The sequence below is a fragment of the Oxyura jamaicensis genome, chromosome 12 (genome assembly GCF_011077185.1).
Source record: "Oxyura jamaicensis isolate SHBP4307 breed ruddy duck chromosome 12, BPBGC_Ojam_1.0, whole genome shotgun sequence".
In the NCBI taxonomy this organism is placed as follows: domain Eukaryota; kingdom Metazoa; phylum Chordata; class Aves; order Anseriformes; family Anatidae; genus Oxyura; species Oxyura jamaicensis.
The window spans coordinates 8019138-8036129 of NC_048904.1; the positions used below are offsets into that span (position 1 = coordinate 8019138).

General features: G+C 38.8%; 1 protein-coding gene across 4 annotated transcripts in view; it reads left to right on the top strand.

Moving 5' to 3' along the window:
* PRKCD (protein kinase C delta) overlaps window positions 1-16992 on the top strand; it is a 67750-nt gene that overhangs the window by 28558 nt on the left and 22200 nt on the right. For 2 of the 4 annotated variants that reach the window (XM_035337769.1, XM_035337766.1), the window contains exons 2-4: window positions 9211-9350; window positions 13294-13493; window positions 16276-16336. In XM_035337769.1, coding sequence (XP_035193660.1) covers window positions 9236-9350; window positions 13294-13493; window positions 16276-16336 — 376 coding nt within the window. In that variant the 5' untranslated portion in view covers window positions 9211-9235. Of the gene's footprint in view, window positions 1-770; window positions 968-7789; window positions 7947-9210; window positions 9351-13293; window positions 13494-16275; window positions 16337-16992 lie in introns of those variants that run through there. The other 2 variants (XM_035337767.1, XM_035337768.1) reach the window with 2 other exon arrangements.

A 16992-nucleotide genomic window follows, 5' to 3' on the forward strand; every position in this document is an offset into this window, starting at 1 on the left:
TCTTTTTCCATTTTTCACTTCTTTATTTTTCATATAGAGGTATTAACCTGGTACATTTGAAATAAGACAGAATTCCAATTTCCTTTTTTTCTTAAGCAGTAATCGGCATACTCTCTTTATGATATTTTGCAGTTTGTGTCAAGGGAAGAGATGGGAGATGTATTTTGGGTTGTAAAAGCTTAGCTGAAGTGTTGTCATGTTTTCAGTTTGATTTGAAAATGTTGTTGGCACTTTGTATTGTTCGGTCTGGGAAATATAGCTTAAATTCCATATAGCTTTATAATCATGAAGAAAATAAGTTTTGTGTGCATAGCTATATACCAGAAAGAAAACCCAGAATGTTACGCTGAATCCTAGATGAAAACTCTGAGTGGGAGTGAGGATGGCGCGCGGCTCCTCCCTTAAAGGTTTCTGATGGACCGGACCTACTAATTGACGCTCGCTGCATATTTAGTACTTTGCATAACCTGCTGGCAAGAACGGTCTTAAAGGACCTGAAACGTAATATCTGCAGCCATAATGCCTTCATTACTTGTTAGTGGCATTTTCTCGCTGTGAATACACAATTCCAAGGCTTTCCTCGGAAGTGGGACAGGAAGAAAATGAGCTCTTCAGAAATCACCGGAGTGAGCCTGCGTGAGGAAACTTAACCTTGTGCGTGCAGACCCTGAGCTGATAGCTGTCTGAGTGATGGTTATGCCTGAGAAGACAAAAAGCGCTGGTATCAAAAGCTGAATGCTGAAGAGGTGATTGCTCTCTGGTTATGGTGACAGCTATAGATCCTGTACAAAATGCTGGACTCTCTTTGGCTACCTTCCTCCAGTTTGCTACGTCTGCAGGCTGCAGGAGTAGCTCAGCTTTCCCAGCGCTTACTGGTTGTCTCGGAAAAGTCTGAGGAAAAGTCCAAGCCTTCTTGCAGAATTGCATGCTGCCTTTAGAGAACTCATATTCACATGATAAACTTGAGGTACAGTTTTGCAATTTACTTGTGCTGAGTAAATGCAGGCAAAGTCCTTGAACAGCGTGGAGGAAGTGGGAGCCGAGAGCTGGTCAGGGACATGCAGGAGGCATCCAGGAGTCTGCTTGCTGACAGAGCCAGAGCTGGCAGGGAGCTGGGCTCCAGAGCCTACTAACGAAGGGAAGGAGAGGGGTAGCTTCATCCCTTTCACCTTAATAAGGTTTTGCTATCATATGACAGGAATGGTGTTACTTAATTGCCAAAAGCACCCAAACTTCAACTTACTTCCCTTGTCCAAAAAAGCTTCCTGATTAGTCTACCAAGTTACACATATGTAGAGGCAGCGTTTGCCTCCTCTAATATTTAGGACATGCTCCTATTTCAGAATGTGATTTGATATTAAATTGTTCCCTTGCCTAGAGCTTCAGAAACATCTGACTAGCCAGCCATGTTGTTGCAGTTACTGCTTATCAACTGGTGTCAGCTTGCGCTATCAGAAGTAATGAACTTTGGGCTAATGAAGCCTTTGGGCTTCAGGCAGCGTTTTGGCTCTTGCATCCTTTTAATGTCTGGTATTTGTGCTTTAAGTTAGTGAAGAGGATTCTCTGGCAATCCTGTTTCAGAATTGATTTTGGTAATGGTGAAAAATAGCACGCCTACAGTGCGCTTACTGTGTAGTCCTGTGTCTTCAATGAGGAAGGAGAACTTGGGGGTAAAAAAAAAAAAAAGAGTATTAAACTTACTACTTCTACTATTAAAGAAAAAGCAGCTGACAGTACTTCCGCACCCTCAAGTAGTAGTTGTGGAATATCAAAAAAGCCAACTTTGGTGCTCTGAATGTTCCCTTTCCAAAAAAGGGCATTCAGTGTAAAACGCTTTTATAATCTTGCAGCATATGCTGTGTAACAGCTTGTCCTGCTGTCTGTTTCAGACTCCAAAATTACCTCAACTGGCTGATCTTTTACTGTAGAACCCAGATTTGTCTTACTCAATGCACATGAAAAAAAAAAAAAACACTTTAAAACAGTCAACTGTTGTTATTGGGCTAATCTTATGTTCTCACATGCTCAAATAAATTGGGCTGCTCGTCTTCCATAAAAAAAGATAAAATCAGATAAAATCAGGTCTGCACTAGATTTTCCTTGCTTACTAACTGCATTCCCCTCTAGCTTTTTGGGAGTTTGCACTTCCAAGATTTAGAGTTGGCGTGTTCAGTAAAAGGTTTCTAATGCTCATATTGTGAAAAGCTTGTCATAATAAAGATAGGAAAAGCACCCGTAATTTTCTTCTTTTTTTTTGTTTGGCCTTTGGGAATTAGTGGAAGTAGTTTTTTGGAGGAAGTGCCAACCACTTATAAAGTAGCCATAAATTCAGGCGGTTTGGGGACTGTTGGACATGCCAAAGAAGCATGGAAACTCGGAATTATCTGTGCTTCTGGCCAAGCAGGAGAGACCTCAGGAAACATCTCTGGCTACATGACTTATCTAGATGGATTTTCCCTGTGGTGTTGCTACACAAATAATGAAACATTTTATTATGTCATATTTCTAGTCCTGTCCTAACCAGCAAAAGCAGAAGTATTTGAAAGAAAATAATGGGGTGAGGAGGGAAGAAGGAAATGGTAGCTACATTTTTTTCAAGCTATATTTATAGGATATTGTGAACCAATCTGCATGCACTATTTGAAAAACAAAGCAGACCCCAAAATTTATATAACTTTCACTAGAATTCAGCATGCAGGATTATCATTTTGAAATTATGAACCAGAAAATATATATATATATATTTGTCAGTAAATTTAACAGCAAGTGAATTGAATTGTGTTAAACTTCTCCTCAATCTTTTCTCACTGTTCGTAGTCCTCTGGTGTAATTATTTCAAAATGTTTTATAAGATACATTGTTTTGGAAATATTGCTGCAGAAGGTGTAGGTGGTTAGGCCACTTCAAAGATACTCTTTTCATGCTTGACTTTCCAAAGGTAACTGCATTTTGTTAAATATTTCCTAACGCATTAGGTATATTGCTTTTCATAATCAATTAATTTTGCTTTCATCAGTATAGTCCACCGGTTCTAATTCTAAGGTCTATTTTTATTTTGTTTGTAAAATCTTCTCCATATGATAGTTCATCAAAATAGTTGCTGTGAAGTTTCGTGCATCTAATTACTGCTCTTGGATTCCACAGACGAATCTGTCAAATTAATAACTGAAGTAAATAAAGCTTTCCATAAGAGAGAGTTGTAACCTGAGTGGCTAAACCTGAATAACAAGTGGCTGAATCCAAATCAGAGTGAGGGTGATGCTGGTGCCATAGCTTTGGTTGCTCCTCCTTTTCCTGCAGGGGGATGAACATGCAGCATGTGAGGTCAGCCCCGTGTGTTGGAGACTGCTCTTCGAACCCTCTGTCGATTTTAAGTTTTGGAAGCAGTACCTGCAGATAATGTTTTTTGCAGTCCCTGGCATCTGTGAACGTTCAGCCTCACGACGTGTAGTGACACAGCGTTTGCTCTGAGTGCCTTCCTCCGCCTTTAGCTGAATGGCAGCAATGCAGCAGTCTGCAGTCCTCAGGGAAGTCCCGCTGATAAAGAGTGCTGCAGTGTATCTTCTTGACAAGGCTGCTAATAGCAAATATAATAAACCTTTTTTAAACTGGCTTCCTTTTTAGGCTGACTTCTTCCCACTGAACACCAAATAGAAGCCAGGGCTTGCAACAGAACCTCCTAAAATTCTCCGTAGAATAGTTGCAAGTCTGCAACTTAAGCAGTCATTACCATCATTGTTACTTTGGTCCAGTGATAAGTCCTACAGCACCATTATTGGTTCTCCTCTCTTGCAGCTGGGATTTTTATCAGCTCAAAGAATACCTGTGAAGGGAGAGGTATTCAAGCACCATAGCCAACCTGCTTTCTATGAGTTATTCTTTAATGTAAGCAAAAAGCAGCATAAAAGGGAATGATAAAAATGTAAACATGCACGTTACTGCTATGCACAGATGGAGGATGTTAATCACATGTCCAGCATCTCTACTTGCAGCCTTTCCTGTGTTACCATCCTGACAGTAGCACAAGCACCTTTGTAGGAAGTACACAAAGAGGAGGCAGGTTCTTGGCCATGTTTTTGAAAGTGCTGTGGGGGCAAGGAAAGTTGGGCAATAGTTTGTTGCTGTCTTTCTGGAACCTTTTTCCATTGCCAGAATGGAGGATAAGAAACTCTTGTGTAAAAAAAGAAAAAAAGAAAAAAAAAAAAAAAAAAAGATGCTTGCTAATTGGAAATAATTCATATTTTTGCATCTGAAAAAGGAAAAAAACGTATTGGTGCGTATTTTTGAGGATGACCACCCATCAGTCACTGATGCTGGCTGCTGGTATTGGTGTTCTCCAAAACATTTTTGTGCCCTCAGAAGTGGTCACAGTGAGGAACTGAGCAGAAAGCAGTCGTTTTTTGCCATCCAGAACGTTTCTGAGAGACAGCAGGGAAAAGACATGACTCTGCTGCTTTACATCCATTTGCAACAAGTCAGATGTTGGTTGCTTTTCAGACTACTACAAGGAAATCAGAGTCTCAAATCAGAGAGGAGTTTTCTCCTTTGCTTTTCTCTTGGACATATAGACTTGTATCAGTGACAGAACAGCCTGTTCTCTCTTTGGGCCTTTCAGTTTTCAGTCCCTTCGTTGTTCTGTTCTTGGCCTCTGTTGGTGTTTCCTCCTCCACTGCTTTGATGTTACTTCCTGCTCCGTGCAGAAGTCACAGCTGCCTCTTTGTTTCTGGATTGTGTTAGAGGTGACTTGTCCTCACTATTTGCAACAAGGAAGAGTTGTAGCAACAAAGGAACTCTGACAGGTAACGCCTTCAGCTGCAGCGTGAGTCCCCAGTTGTCATTGTGCGCTGTTGGAAGGAGAGAAACTGTAGGATTTACCCTTGGTCCCTTGTGTCTCTGTGGAGAAGATTGTTACTGTAATATGAAATGTGTGCTCGCAAATGTTGTGAAAATCCTCCTTGGAGTTTTTTGAGATTGAATTTATCCAGAAGATTTCCTTAAAACTAAGCATTACAATCAATTCTGCGTGAAAACCGAGCGTTTGTTCGCCCAGCAGATGTTGGCATTGAGGGGAAGGTGTTTCATTTTTTTCAGTACCTCTCCATGCTTACTATAGTCAATGGTAGCATGATTGATTTTCTTCTGATATTAAGAACGGGCAAAAGCTTCCAATTCTAAAGCTTCATGGAAGTTACTGTAGATTTTACAGAATCTACTCCAGATGGTGTTGAACACAGCCTTAGGTTGCAATAGGGTGTGTCGGGGATCCTTGAGGAAAGGAATATTGTGCTGGACAGCATCAGAGAGCACACTGAGTCAGGGTGGCCATCTCAGTGTACTGCATACAAAACAATGCTACTAAAGCATTTTTTCCCCTATTTTTTTTCTCAGCTTGTAGATAACTTTGAAACTGTTTGATATACTGAACCTGTAGTTTGGAGTTGCAGTACTTTTGGAGTTTGCATCTCAGTTTTTCCACTACTTGGTTTGAATATTATCACACCCTTTAGGGAAAGCAGTTTGGCTTTAATACTTGTAGCAGCAATACAGGTCATATGAGTAGATTGTAAAATCTCCGTGTCCTAGCTGGTGTTTTATAGCAGTTCAGTTCTTGACAGATACAGCTCTTAAAACTAGAGTCAACACTTTTTCTGTCGCTTCGGAAGTACTCAAGGAGACCTGAGAGGTGCTTGTGTCTAAAATGTAGTGAACAAAATGCATGTATTGCTCTGGATGTTTTTGCTTTTCAAATGTGACAGAAGTTTGGATGAGCACATTCTGCAGGGATTTTGAGAAACTTTGCTGAATTAAAGTGAATCTCTGTGTCTGGAGCTTTGCTGCCAAAAACTGTTTTAGTGAGGTATGTTTTTGTTTTTTTTTCACAGCAGTACAGCCGGTACATGTCAACTGCAGTATCTTAGCATAGACAGGGATTGGAAAACGTACCTGAGGAGCGAATCCAAGCCCTCCTTTCTCACTTAACCTCCCTGCATCACAGTACAGTCTATCATATATGGTGAGATTTTACATGAGACCACTGAACATCTCTACATTTCTGAAAAAAAGCGGGATGTATAAAGGATAGAGAAACTTGGCAGGAACAGGTAGTTTTTTATGTGAAACTAAGTTGTTGAGATTTTTCTGTTAAATTGAAAGGTAATTTCTAGTTTTCTTCATGGCAACTTTGAATTGAGCTCATTTTGAACATCATCAGGAATTCCTGGGGTTTGGTGTTCTGTCTTAACTCCTTTAAGTGCTTGTGTTTAGTACTGCATTTCTGAGTGAGAATTTGATATTGCACTGAAGCCAAGTACTGTGAAGCTAAAACAAATAACCATAGTCAAAACTAAAAAACAGCTTTTGAGAAGCACAGTGGAAAATGTGGCCTTCAAAGTAGATTTTGTATTAAGCCACCCAAAATGAGGAAGATTGTGTGGTTATATAAAGTCCATGTGCTTTTTCTACCCCTTTCTATTGTATCTGTATATTTAGTGTTGAAGTAAATGTCAAATAACAAGCCTTGTGTTCTGTTTCAGGACTGATGTTAGTTTGAGTCAATTTGAGTGAAATCAGTACTATTGTTAGTTTAGCTTTGTTGATGCCTTCCAACTTTCTGTTAGTGTCATTCCAGACTTACTGGAAATTGTGTTTTCTAGCAGGGCTTTTCCTTCCAACCTGAATTATCCCCCAGTCCTGTGATTCTATCAGATAAAATTTCCTGTGGGAGCGGCACTCTGATTTACCCAGCTTGTTTCTACCTATGGCCTAACTGGGTCTTAAAGCTGTTTCCCCAGAGGTAAAAGATGATGAAATCTGGTTTCTTTTGCATCTGCGTTGAGTAGCAACTTTTTGTTACGCAGTATTGGCAAGTCACATAGCTAGTCACTTGAGGATAGTTCTGAGTGTAGTGATCATGAGGTCTGTCAAGCAGTTAAAATATGCTCCTCATTAAAGCTCTTGATGAACATTGTTGCATTTGTCAAAAGGGAGGTATCTGATTGTATTTGTTAATTTTTACAAAAGCTATTTTCTCTCTTTGTGGGGTCATAATCCCCAATCTCATCAGCTGGTATTCCAGGCTATTTTAACCAGTGGATTAGTGTGGAAGGGTTGTTGTTTTACTGAAAGTATGGATATCAGGCTGTGGGAATGTGAATTATAGTGGCGGCTTCTAGTTGCTCAGTGGGAAAAGCAGAAGTGCCAACTAATCCTAAACCTGCTTTCTAACTTTGTCTTACCCTACAGAAGAGAAGGTAGGGAACCAGTCAGTTAATAAAAAACAGCTCAATAAATGTTAGACAGTAGTAAGTTTTTGTTGTTGTTGTTTTTTGGCTGGTTGGTTGTGTTTGTTTTTTTTTTTTTTTGAGAATGGTTTCCACAAAGGGAGACTGCATGATGTGCAGATAATCGTGTTAGGATCTATATTCTGTTTTGCTCCAAAAACTGATTTCACAGTTTTATCTAAATGACTGTTCCGGGCCTTAAAAGTTATGAGAAGGATGTTAATTGCTTCTCAGGTTGATGTTTTATATATAAATTTAAAAAATAAAAAATGCAAGCATATGCAGTATTGCTTGAAGTGGTTAACAATCTACAGATAAAAGGTCAGCTCAGCCCCTTTTTTTTTTCTTTTTTCCTGTAATCTCTTCCTATTACCTTGTTAACTCTTTTCTCCTTATCCCACCTGTTCATTCTCTGATTGCGCTTAATGTTCCTTGCTAGCAAATTATTCTTTTCTCTTACCTTTTGAATACCCCATTTTCTTCACAAAACAAGCATTGACATACAAGCTACAGGGCCTAGCTGCATTGCTGAACATGCTGCAAGCTGTGGACTGAAATCTGCTCTGAGTTCAGGAGCTCTTGAGAATGAGGGAAGACTAGTGAAACACTAGTTGCTGACTTAGAAATTGTAGGATTCTTGCATCTTGGGTTAAACCAAGTGACACGGTACTGCTTTAGTTTTTTCTATTCCTTTTGTCCGATACGTGTTCCCAACTTAAAAAAAAAAAAATACTATTTTCAAAGTTTGGTGTCTCACAGTTTGAATCAGTAGCTCTGTGATGTGTGCTAGGAGTAGTACAGCACCACCTGAAAGCAACGCATGGAATCGTGTGTTGTTGTTATGTGTGTTTTGGTTTGGTGGTATTCTCTGGAAGGTACATCACTTTCCACATTAAGTGTCTAACTGGAAAAAAAGTAGCATGAACTCATGATGTACAAACCAATTACTCAGTCTGTTAATGTTGACCAAGTAGTTATATGCAGTGCAATTACTTGATCAGGCTTAAGAACATGTTAGCCTTACTGAACAGCTAGTAGTGCTTTTTGCTGCAGTGTCCAGAAGTTACGTGTACAGTTCAATAGTTTCTTGGATAATCTTTACAAATAAAATTAACAAGGGCATTTATTTTGTGATTTGATTGGCAATTGAAGCATCTAGGTATTCTGAAGCTTTTTGAGGTTGTGTAGGAACTGAAAAATAAAACCTTATACACCCAAAGGAAAAAAAAAAAGAAAGCGTGTATATATATAAAAACAGCTTTCAGATAAATTTTGCTTGTATTTGTGGCACCTTGAATTATGAGAGAGATTGGGAAAGGGATGTGTGGAACAGACAAAACCATTCTTCCTCACTTCTTGTTTCCCAACCCAGCCCAGTCATGATGTTTTGTTTTTTTAAAAAAAAAACACACAATGTAGCTTTAAGTTCCAACATACTGAATGATACTTAATTATACACATTCTATGATACAAGTGGCTCAAAAACCTAGCTTTTTATAGTAACAAAACTCCATAATTAAAAATCAAAGGATCATCAATGTGTTTAGAAATGCATGCAGTTTGTCCACTTGAGTTCTAATCTCTCTCTTAGTTTGTAAATTACTTCTTTGATAAGAGTGTCCATGTAATTGTGTCTGTTAATGAGTAGGGTCTCAGCCAATTAAAAACTGAGGAAGGTCTAAGTCAAAGGTATAAATACTACTTATTTTTAACAGGATACAGTTAAAAGTGGGTCTTAAGTTCAGTCTTTGATCAAACGTGCTGTTTTTTGTTTCAATACATGCCAGTTTTACTTAGGTTTATGATCTCAAAAGCAAATTTAAGACTTGCAGACTTCAATGGATGGGTTGTGTTGGTTATGATGGCTGAGAACTGTGTATTGCTTTCTCCCATGTCTCAAACCATCTTTTATTCTATTCTTTCCACATAGGTGTGCATCAGCATTGCTGTGAACAATGGCTCCCTTCTTAAGGATATCTTTCAACTCATTTGAGCTGGGACCTGTGCAGAATCAAGGGGAACAACTACAGCCTTTCTGTGCTATCAAGATGAAGGAGGCATTGACTACAGGTGAGGTTACAAACAGTGATGCTTTTCTGAGTATGAATAAACTGTTGAGAAATACTGCAATCCCTCTTAGGCTGTGAGTAGTAACGAGTGCTGCTGTTCCTGTCACACCAAGCACTTCAACACAGGCTTTTCTTTCAGAATGCAATAAATAACAATGACTGTCGTTTCTACCCCCACCATAAAATTAGGCTTCTTAATTAGAACTTTCTTGTCCTGCAGCAAGAGTGCTCAGCACTTGGTAGGATGAAGGCCAAGCTTTCTTGTCTCTCGCTTCACCACCAACACATAACTATTCACAAAACACATGGTGAAGCAGCTGAAACAGTTGAAATTACACTTTTGCACAAGTTAAGGTGCATTGTGAGTTTTGTATGATGTAGGTTTGCAAATGTTAAATAAAGCATTGTTCTTTCCAGTTCTGCAAGAAGCAGACTGCACTCACAAGTGCTCTGCAAGGGAGATAGTGGTGTAGTGGAGTGCCATGAAGAGGGATCTGAGCTGCAACAGGTTGAAGAATATCCTCCTCAAGCATAGAGCAGTACACTGTTTGTGTTGACTTAGAGGATGGGTATATTAATGAGAAACATAATTTGTTGCAATAGTAACTGAGGCATTTTGGCAGAATTATTTGCCTGGAATGACTTGCACCCAAGGTCTTGTTAGCATCTCCATATTCATCAGGCCCTAAGTCTTTGAAGACCACTTCTTCACAGAATCTGGTCAAAAGCTTTGTAATAATTTCAGACGTTTACCTAAAATATGTCACTGTAGCTAAACAGGTTGAGAGAAAAGCCTAGGAATTGCTGTACTGGATCAGATAGGGCCTTTTAAATCTTGCCTTATGTCTTTAGGGCTTCACAAAATGCCAAAAAATGCAGAAAAGGGGTGAATTTTCTTATTCTTCACAACATGATTGAGCTTTCTCCTTTTGCTTAGATAAAGGCTCCAAAGCAGCTGTATCTTTGTGTGTTGGGAGAGTCTCTAAAGAAATGGTGCTCAAAGTGTTGTTCTTGTTGGCATATGTAGAGAGGTGGAAGTGGTCTAAATAAATCCCATTTAAAATTTTGCAGCTTATGTCTCCTGACAAGTGTAATCATCTCTCCATTTCTCTTCTCTGCTTGCGTGTGTCATTGAAGCACTGAGAAGTGGGGGAGAAGGGTGCCATGAACCTGAGTGGTGACTGACTGGGGAAGGGAGGCACTCAGGAATAGAAATTGATGCACCCATTATTAGTTTGACAAGATCTGGAGTAACTTCAGTTGGATTTGCATGCTGAAGGATGATTGAGAAAAAGCTTATTGTATAAGAAAATAATTTGCCTAATGAGTAGGCATTAAGCCAATTTGCAAACACGTGAAGTGTTTTGAAGCCACTAGTGTTAGCAGAGAAATAAAGGATGCTTGGATTCAGAAGGGGTAGTAAAAGTGTTTTTAAAGGCTGTTCTTTTCTGAGACTGAAGTGTTCATTTTCAGTCAGATGTTGTGATCCATGACAAGTCTTGATTAGTATGATTTTAATTACAAAAGCAGCGTAGTCAGGCTGGAAATTGTTGCCAGTAATTCAGGCAACTTCTTTTAGTTCTATGTGAGGTAAGAACATGTATAGTAACTGCTCAAAACAGATCTTAATTGGGATATGAGAATAGGGAAACTGCTGTGAATGGACTGAAATAGTTCTCCCCTCTAAAAACCCAACAGAAAGTATTAGTGACATGTCTGTAAACTGCTGCTGCTTCTGCAAACTGTGAATTACTGTCAAAGGTTCTGCAAATAGCTGCAATTTTTCATGTTCCCAAGGATGATGGCTGAAGTGCCTTTATGAAGAGAGGGTATAGCTTTAGCAATCCAAAAAATAGGCTCATGTAAAACCCTTGTTGTGCAGTCAGCTTGCCCTTACTCCCCCTTGCCTTTATTGGCCATTTTAATAATCTCTAAATGATGTTCTCTTTGAATTTTCTCTATATATTTTCACCATAATATTTACAAATTATTCCATAGGTATGAATACCAAGTACAAGGCTCTGGAAGTAGGTTTGGATCACTATGATTTTTATTTATTTATTTATTTATTTTTCCTATCTGCAAAGTTTCCCAGTTTCAAGATAAAAGCTTTTGACTGAGTAGAGGAGGAATGGTCAAGTTTTCTGTGAAATGGTGGAGGTCCTCAGGTGGCTGTTTGTGAGCATTTTAGATTGCCTTTTGGCAAGCAGAGTTGGGTGTGCTTGTGAAAGTTGTAATTTGTAATGCTGTTGTTGGCAGCCATTCCCTAATAAAGAAGCAAAAGGGTGCTACTTGTAACTCTCATTTGGATAGCTCAGCGCAATCGAGCAAAGGGTATTGAGCAAGTAATTACTGAATGAATGCAGACTTTGCCTTGAGTTTCCAGGAAGTTGTGGTGTTTTTTGTTGTTGGTGTTGTTGTTTGTTTTTTAAATAAGATGCATCTAATTCTTCCCTCACTTAAGTGAATGAAAATTTGATTGCATTTTAGGAGGCATATCACACTGCAGCTTGTTGAAAAAGGGTCGAGCTATTTAATGTGCTTTCTTACTGCATTGATACTGTAAGAACAGGTTACACACTTCTGAAGAAAAAAAATAGATCATTCAGAGCTGGAGAGGAATTTAGAAAGCATTCATTGCAGCAAATAATCTTGATAAGTAGCAGAAATTGTACAGAATGTACAAAATGGTATTTGGTTACCTGCGTACAAATGGGGAGTAATAGGCTCGGGAGCAAATCAGAGCAATGCTGAGGAGGTGGCATCGTGTACCAGAGTCAGAGTGAAAATCTGCATGTGATTGCTTGGGAGGCGGCAGTATCATTTCGGGTGTGTTGCACTCTACAGGTACCTGAAAGGAGGCTGTAGCGAGGTGGGGGTTGGTCTATTCTCCCACGTGCCTGGTGACAGGACGAGGGGGAATGGGCTAAAAGTTGCGCCAGGGGAGGTTTAGGTTGGATATTAGGAAGAACTTCTTTACTGAACGGGTTGTTAGTCACTGGAACGGGCTGCCCAGGGAAGTGGTTGAGTCACCATCCCTGGAAGTCTTGAAAAGACGTTTAGATGTAGAGCTTAGGGATATGGTTTAGTGGAAGATTTGTTAGTGTTAGGTCAGAGGTTGGACTCAGTGATCTTGGAGGTCTCTTCCAACCTAGACTATTCTGTGATTCTGTGATGGGACTACTGAGAGACTCAGGTCAAGAAATAGGCTGAAGCTTGTTACAGATAGGGACAGAAAACAGCTGATTGGTGCACTAAGGTAAAGACAGGAAGAAATTATGTTAACTGGTAACAAGAGATAGAAATTGTATATTAGAAAAATCATAATCTATCTAATAAGAATAGTGTGGCATTATAAGACTTGAAGGAAAGAGTCCATAGAGATGTTCTTACAGGAAACTAGGTAAATGTTAGGTGGAAAAAAAATTATTTGAGGTTCTTTCAGCCTTTTCCTTATTCTTTATGTATGCAGGGTCTGCATGTGCTAGAGAAGACTGATAAAGCCTTGTAATACCATTTAAAAAGTGGCAAACAGGGCAGAGAGAGTACAATGTCAATGAAGTGACTTGCTCATGAATAAAAGTGAAATTTTGGGATAATTTGGATGTGGATTAATGAAATGTGAAGCTTTTCATCCCTCAGCTACTAGTATCAATTTAAACTTAAGTCATCGTAAGATCTGTCTTAATTTATCTTCTAGTGGTAGGTATTCAGTATGATCAGATGGCACATAATGGAGATTGATGCCAAAAAGCAGACATGCAAATATTCCCTGTCAAGATGCAAATAACTAAACCCACTTCTGAATTCCGTAATGGGATTTGTCCCTCCTGGTCTCTTGGGCTGCATGTTAACACCTTCACTGCCTTTGCATGCCCTGTTTGTCAGGGTGAACTTTGCCTTTTGATTTTACAGTTTTTTCTTATTTTGTGTGTGGCTTTCAGAAAGAGGAAAAACTTTGGTTCAGAAGAAACCCACTATGTATCCAGAATGGAAATCAACTTTTGATGCCCACATTTATGAAGGACGCGTGATTCAGATTGTTCTCATGAAAGCAGCAGAAGAGCCATTATCTGAAGTGACTGTAGGTGTGTCAGTCCTGGCAGAGCGGTGCAAGAAAGGCAATGGCAAAGCAGAGTTCTGGGTAAGGGAAAAGTTTAATTTATTAAACGTGCCAACCTGCTTATGCTTTTTTCAAACTGGATAGAGACCAATCTCTTTAGCATGTGTGGCAGGAGTTTGTAAGACAATTAATTTAGCAATGTACAATCAAAGTTCAAGAAACTGACAATAAAATCAATGGTTTTGGTATTTGAAATACTGATGTAAGTCACACTGAGAGCCTATTTCAAAAAGCTTAACAGTCATTACAGCAATTAGCAAATGTTTAAATTGGATCTGATCATTGTGATTCATCCAAAGGTGAAGAAAAGTGAAGCTGATTCCAAGGCATTTCAGTTTAGAATTCCTATTTTACAGATTTATTTTTACAGAAAATTTTACTTGGGTTAATGCTGCTGAAATGGGCGTTTTTTAATCCCCCCTCTGTTTTAATCGTATATTATCTGTCAAAGTACATAAACCCAAAGAACAACTGCTAAATAATTGTCTGTGAATGACTTTCAATTACTACCATAAACATCAAATAAAAAGGAAGTTAAGAACATAAAATATTTTCTATTTTATATCAAGAGAGGAGTAAGTGACAGGAAGGATCAAAACCCTGATCAAAGAAATCTGAAACATTAAACAAAATTTCATTCATTCAGTTGATGTGTTGCAATGATCTCTCAATGAATTAAGGTTTTAATGATATGTCTTTTATAAAATCCTATTCTCTAGCTTCTTTATTGATTTTCAGGCAAAACTGAATAGGCTTAAATAAGCACAATTTTGAGGGGGGATAAAGTTGTTCAGACCCTTGTGAGAGCACTGTGAGAGTATGATGAGGCATTAGTGTCCCACAGAATTCTATCAAATTTTGAAGCAACTCTAATTAGTGGCCTGAATAGATAACATTTCTCAAAATGCAGAAATAAGACTCAGAGAGGAATATCTGGGTATCCCATGATTTGAGTGAGAGCTGTCTAGCTGGGTGGTTAGGTGCTATAGTATTGCCCAACATCCAGTTGTACGTAAAGCTGTACTCAGACACTTTGCACAAAAAGTACATGTATTTGGTACTACAGGAACTGACAACCTCTGTATTTGGTGTATGGGTAATGCAAAGGTAATATTTGCTAAATACAAGCAGGTGTCCTTAAAATCTCATGTGTAGTCTCATATTCAAAGCCTTTTGGACTGGCATGTCACTGAATTTGCACAGAACAGTTCAGGAGACCTTTTTGTTGGTCGAGCTAAAGCAGGATGAGCAGGTAGCATCAGGTAGACAATTTGATGAGTCTTCTTGCTCACACAATTGACAATGCCGGTCCCCCTTTGGAAGGGGATGGATATATGAATGGTATCTCTTCCTGAATGCTAGGTAGGAGTTTCAGAGGGAGAGAGGGATTACCCAGTTATTGCTTCACATAGTATGGAAATACTACTTTAAAAACCAACCAACCAAACAAACAAAAAGACCTATTCTTTCACGTCCATTTTTGCTGTAAGTAGCAACATTTTGCTCCGAGTATGTGCAAGTCTATCTCAGCAAGCAGATCTTGGGGGGTGGGGTGGGGAGACGACAACCTAAAGGGATATTTAATATTGAAGGTGCTTACAGATTTTGCTGGGTCAGTAGTATCTCACTACTTTGTGTTCAACTGTTACATTCTGAAACTGTACAAGTTTTTTTCCCAACTTAACTTGAATTCTGGGATGAGCAATTATTCAGAGGAATGGTTAAAACTAAAAGTGATCAGTTGTAGTCTAGCCAGTTCAGTGTTTTGAAATCCTCTCCGTATTACCCACGGAGCAGGTACCATATAGTCAACGTCAGCATTAAACTTCCTCCTAAACAAGCTCAGTCATGGCTTGGATCTACCATCATGCCCAGCAGAGGCATCAGTTCACTTTTCATAGCCTGTAAGGTTGGTTTTGTGTACAGAGAGAAAGTCAGTAGTAGCTGTAACTGAAGTCTTTGCCTTCTGTAAACTTTGTTAGGCAAATGTTTCTGAGTATCAGGCAGTGCCTTAAACTGAAATAAATAAATAACCTAAAATAACCTAACCAGTATCCCACTAGGGCAGTGAGATTTATGGAGATGTATCTATTTTAATTTTTCTTTTTTTTTTTTTCCAAGTTGCATTCACCGATTTGTTATTAACCCAGTGGTACTTTGCTCTTTGGTGAAGTAAAGACTGAATCAGACTCTTTCATGCTTAATAGCTTCCTACCTTGTAGGAAGGCAGCACGTTAAGCATTAGCGGTTGCTCTCTGAGCCCAAGGAACTAGCTTAAAAGGCGTTTCTTTTTGCTGTAGGGAGCTTTGTAATGATGCTGGTCTGTAGGACATTCCAGAGAAACCATGTGTAATAGTCTGGTGGGAAAACAAAATAAATTTTGATACCACCGCTATTTTTCTGATGATAGGCAATGGTATTTGACAGCACAAACCATAGACATACCAATAAACATACACGGCATTGTACAGACTTTAAAAACTAAGTTCCTGTGCAAATTGGATTTATGAAAAGTAAAAATAGATGCTGACAAACTTCTTTGCAGAAAAGGGAAAGGAACGTGCAAAAACAATGTGAACTTGGACTGCAATGACCTTTTGGGTAGACATCAAAAACATGCAGCATACTAGCAAAAACAATAGAATAAAAGCACCTGGTTCAGCTGCAGCAGTGAGATATTGTGAGAGAATTGTAATCCAATAGTTACCAAATATTACACTTTGATTCCCTAGAAAGAGCTGTGTAAAATCCTGAGAGTTTCAGTCAGCCACATGCTTCACTGTTGGTATCTTTCTTTCCACAGCTTGATCTACAACCTCAGGGAAAGGTGCTGATGGCTGTGCAGTATTTTTTAGAAGATGCAGGTAATGTCAGATTTGTTTTCAGTTGCTTTTGTAAAAAAATGGAATGTCACTTACAAAAAAAACATCTGTTGTGCTGGGTAGAATTTTCTAATGCTGTTAATTTGTTTTGTAGGGGTTTTGTTTTGTGGAGTCATAGGGGCTGCATTTTTTAATTTCTAAATGCCTTCATACTCTGTACTCCTGTTGCATTCAGCCATTTTAGGGTCATTAGTATGTCTGTCCTCATGTTTTGATGTAATAGAAAAGTATAAGAAGACCCTAAATAGGCATAAATAAGTTAATTTTCTTGTTCTGATTTATGTGGTAAACTTTTGCGGATTGGGGAAGTAGGTCTGTGTTTCCTGAGATTCAGCTGTACTATTTGTTAATCGTGGAAACCAACTGTAGCAATGAGTGAATGGTTAAATGTTAAAATGCAAATCTAGTCAATGTTCTGCCGTATCAGTTTAAAAAGCGAACAAGCTGTGCGTGACAGAAAGCTACACGCACTGTTTGGAAAAGAAACTATGAGGTAAGAGGAGATGGTTAATTATGAGAGGGAAAGCTCTAGGTACACTAACAAAAACAAATATTTTAGCAGAGATTTGTGTAATTTTCCTAAAGGAAATGATGTAAACCTCACAACTTGCTTAACTAGTGGTTAAAACTTTCCTATG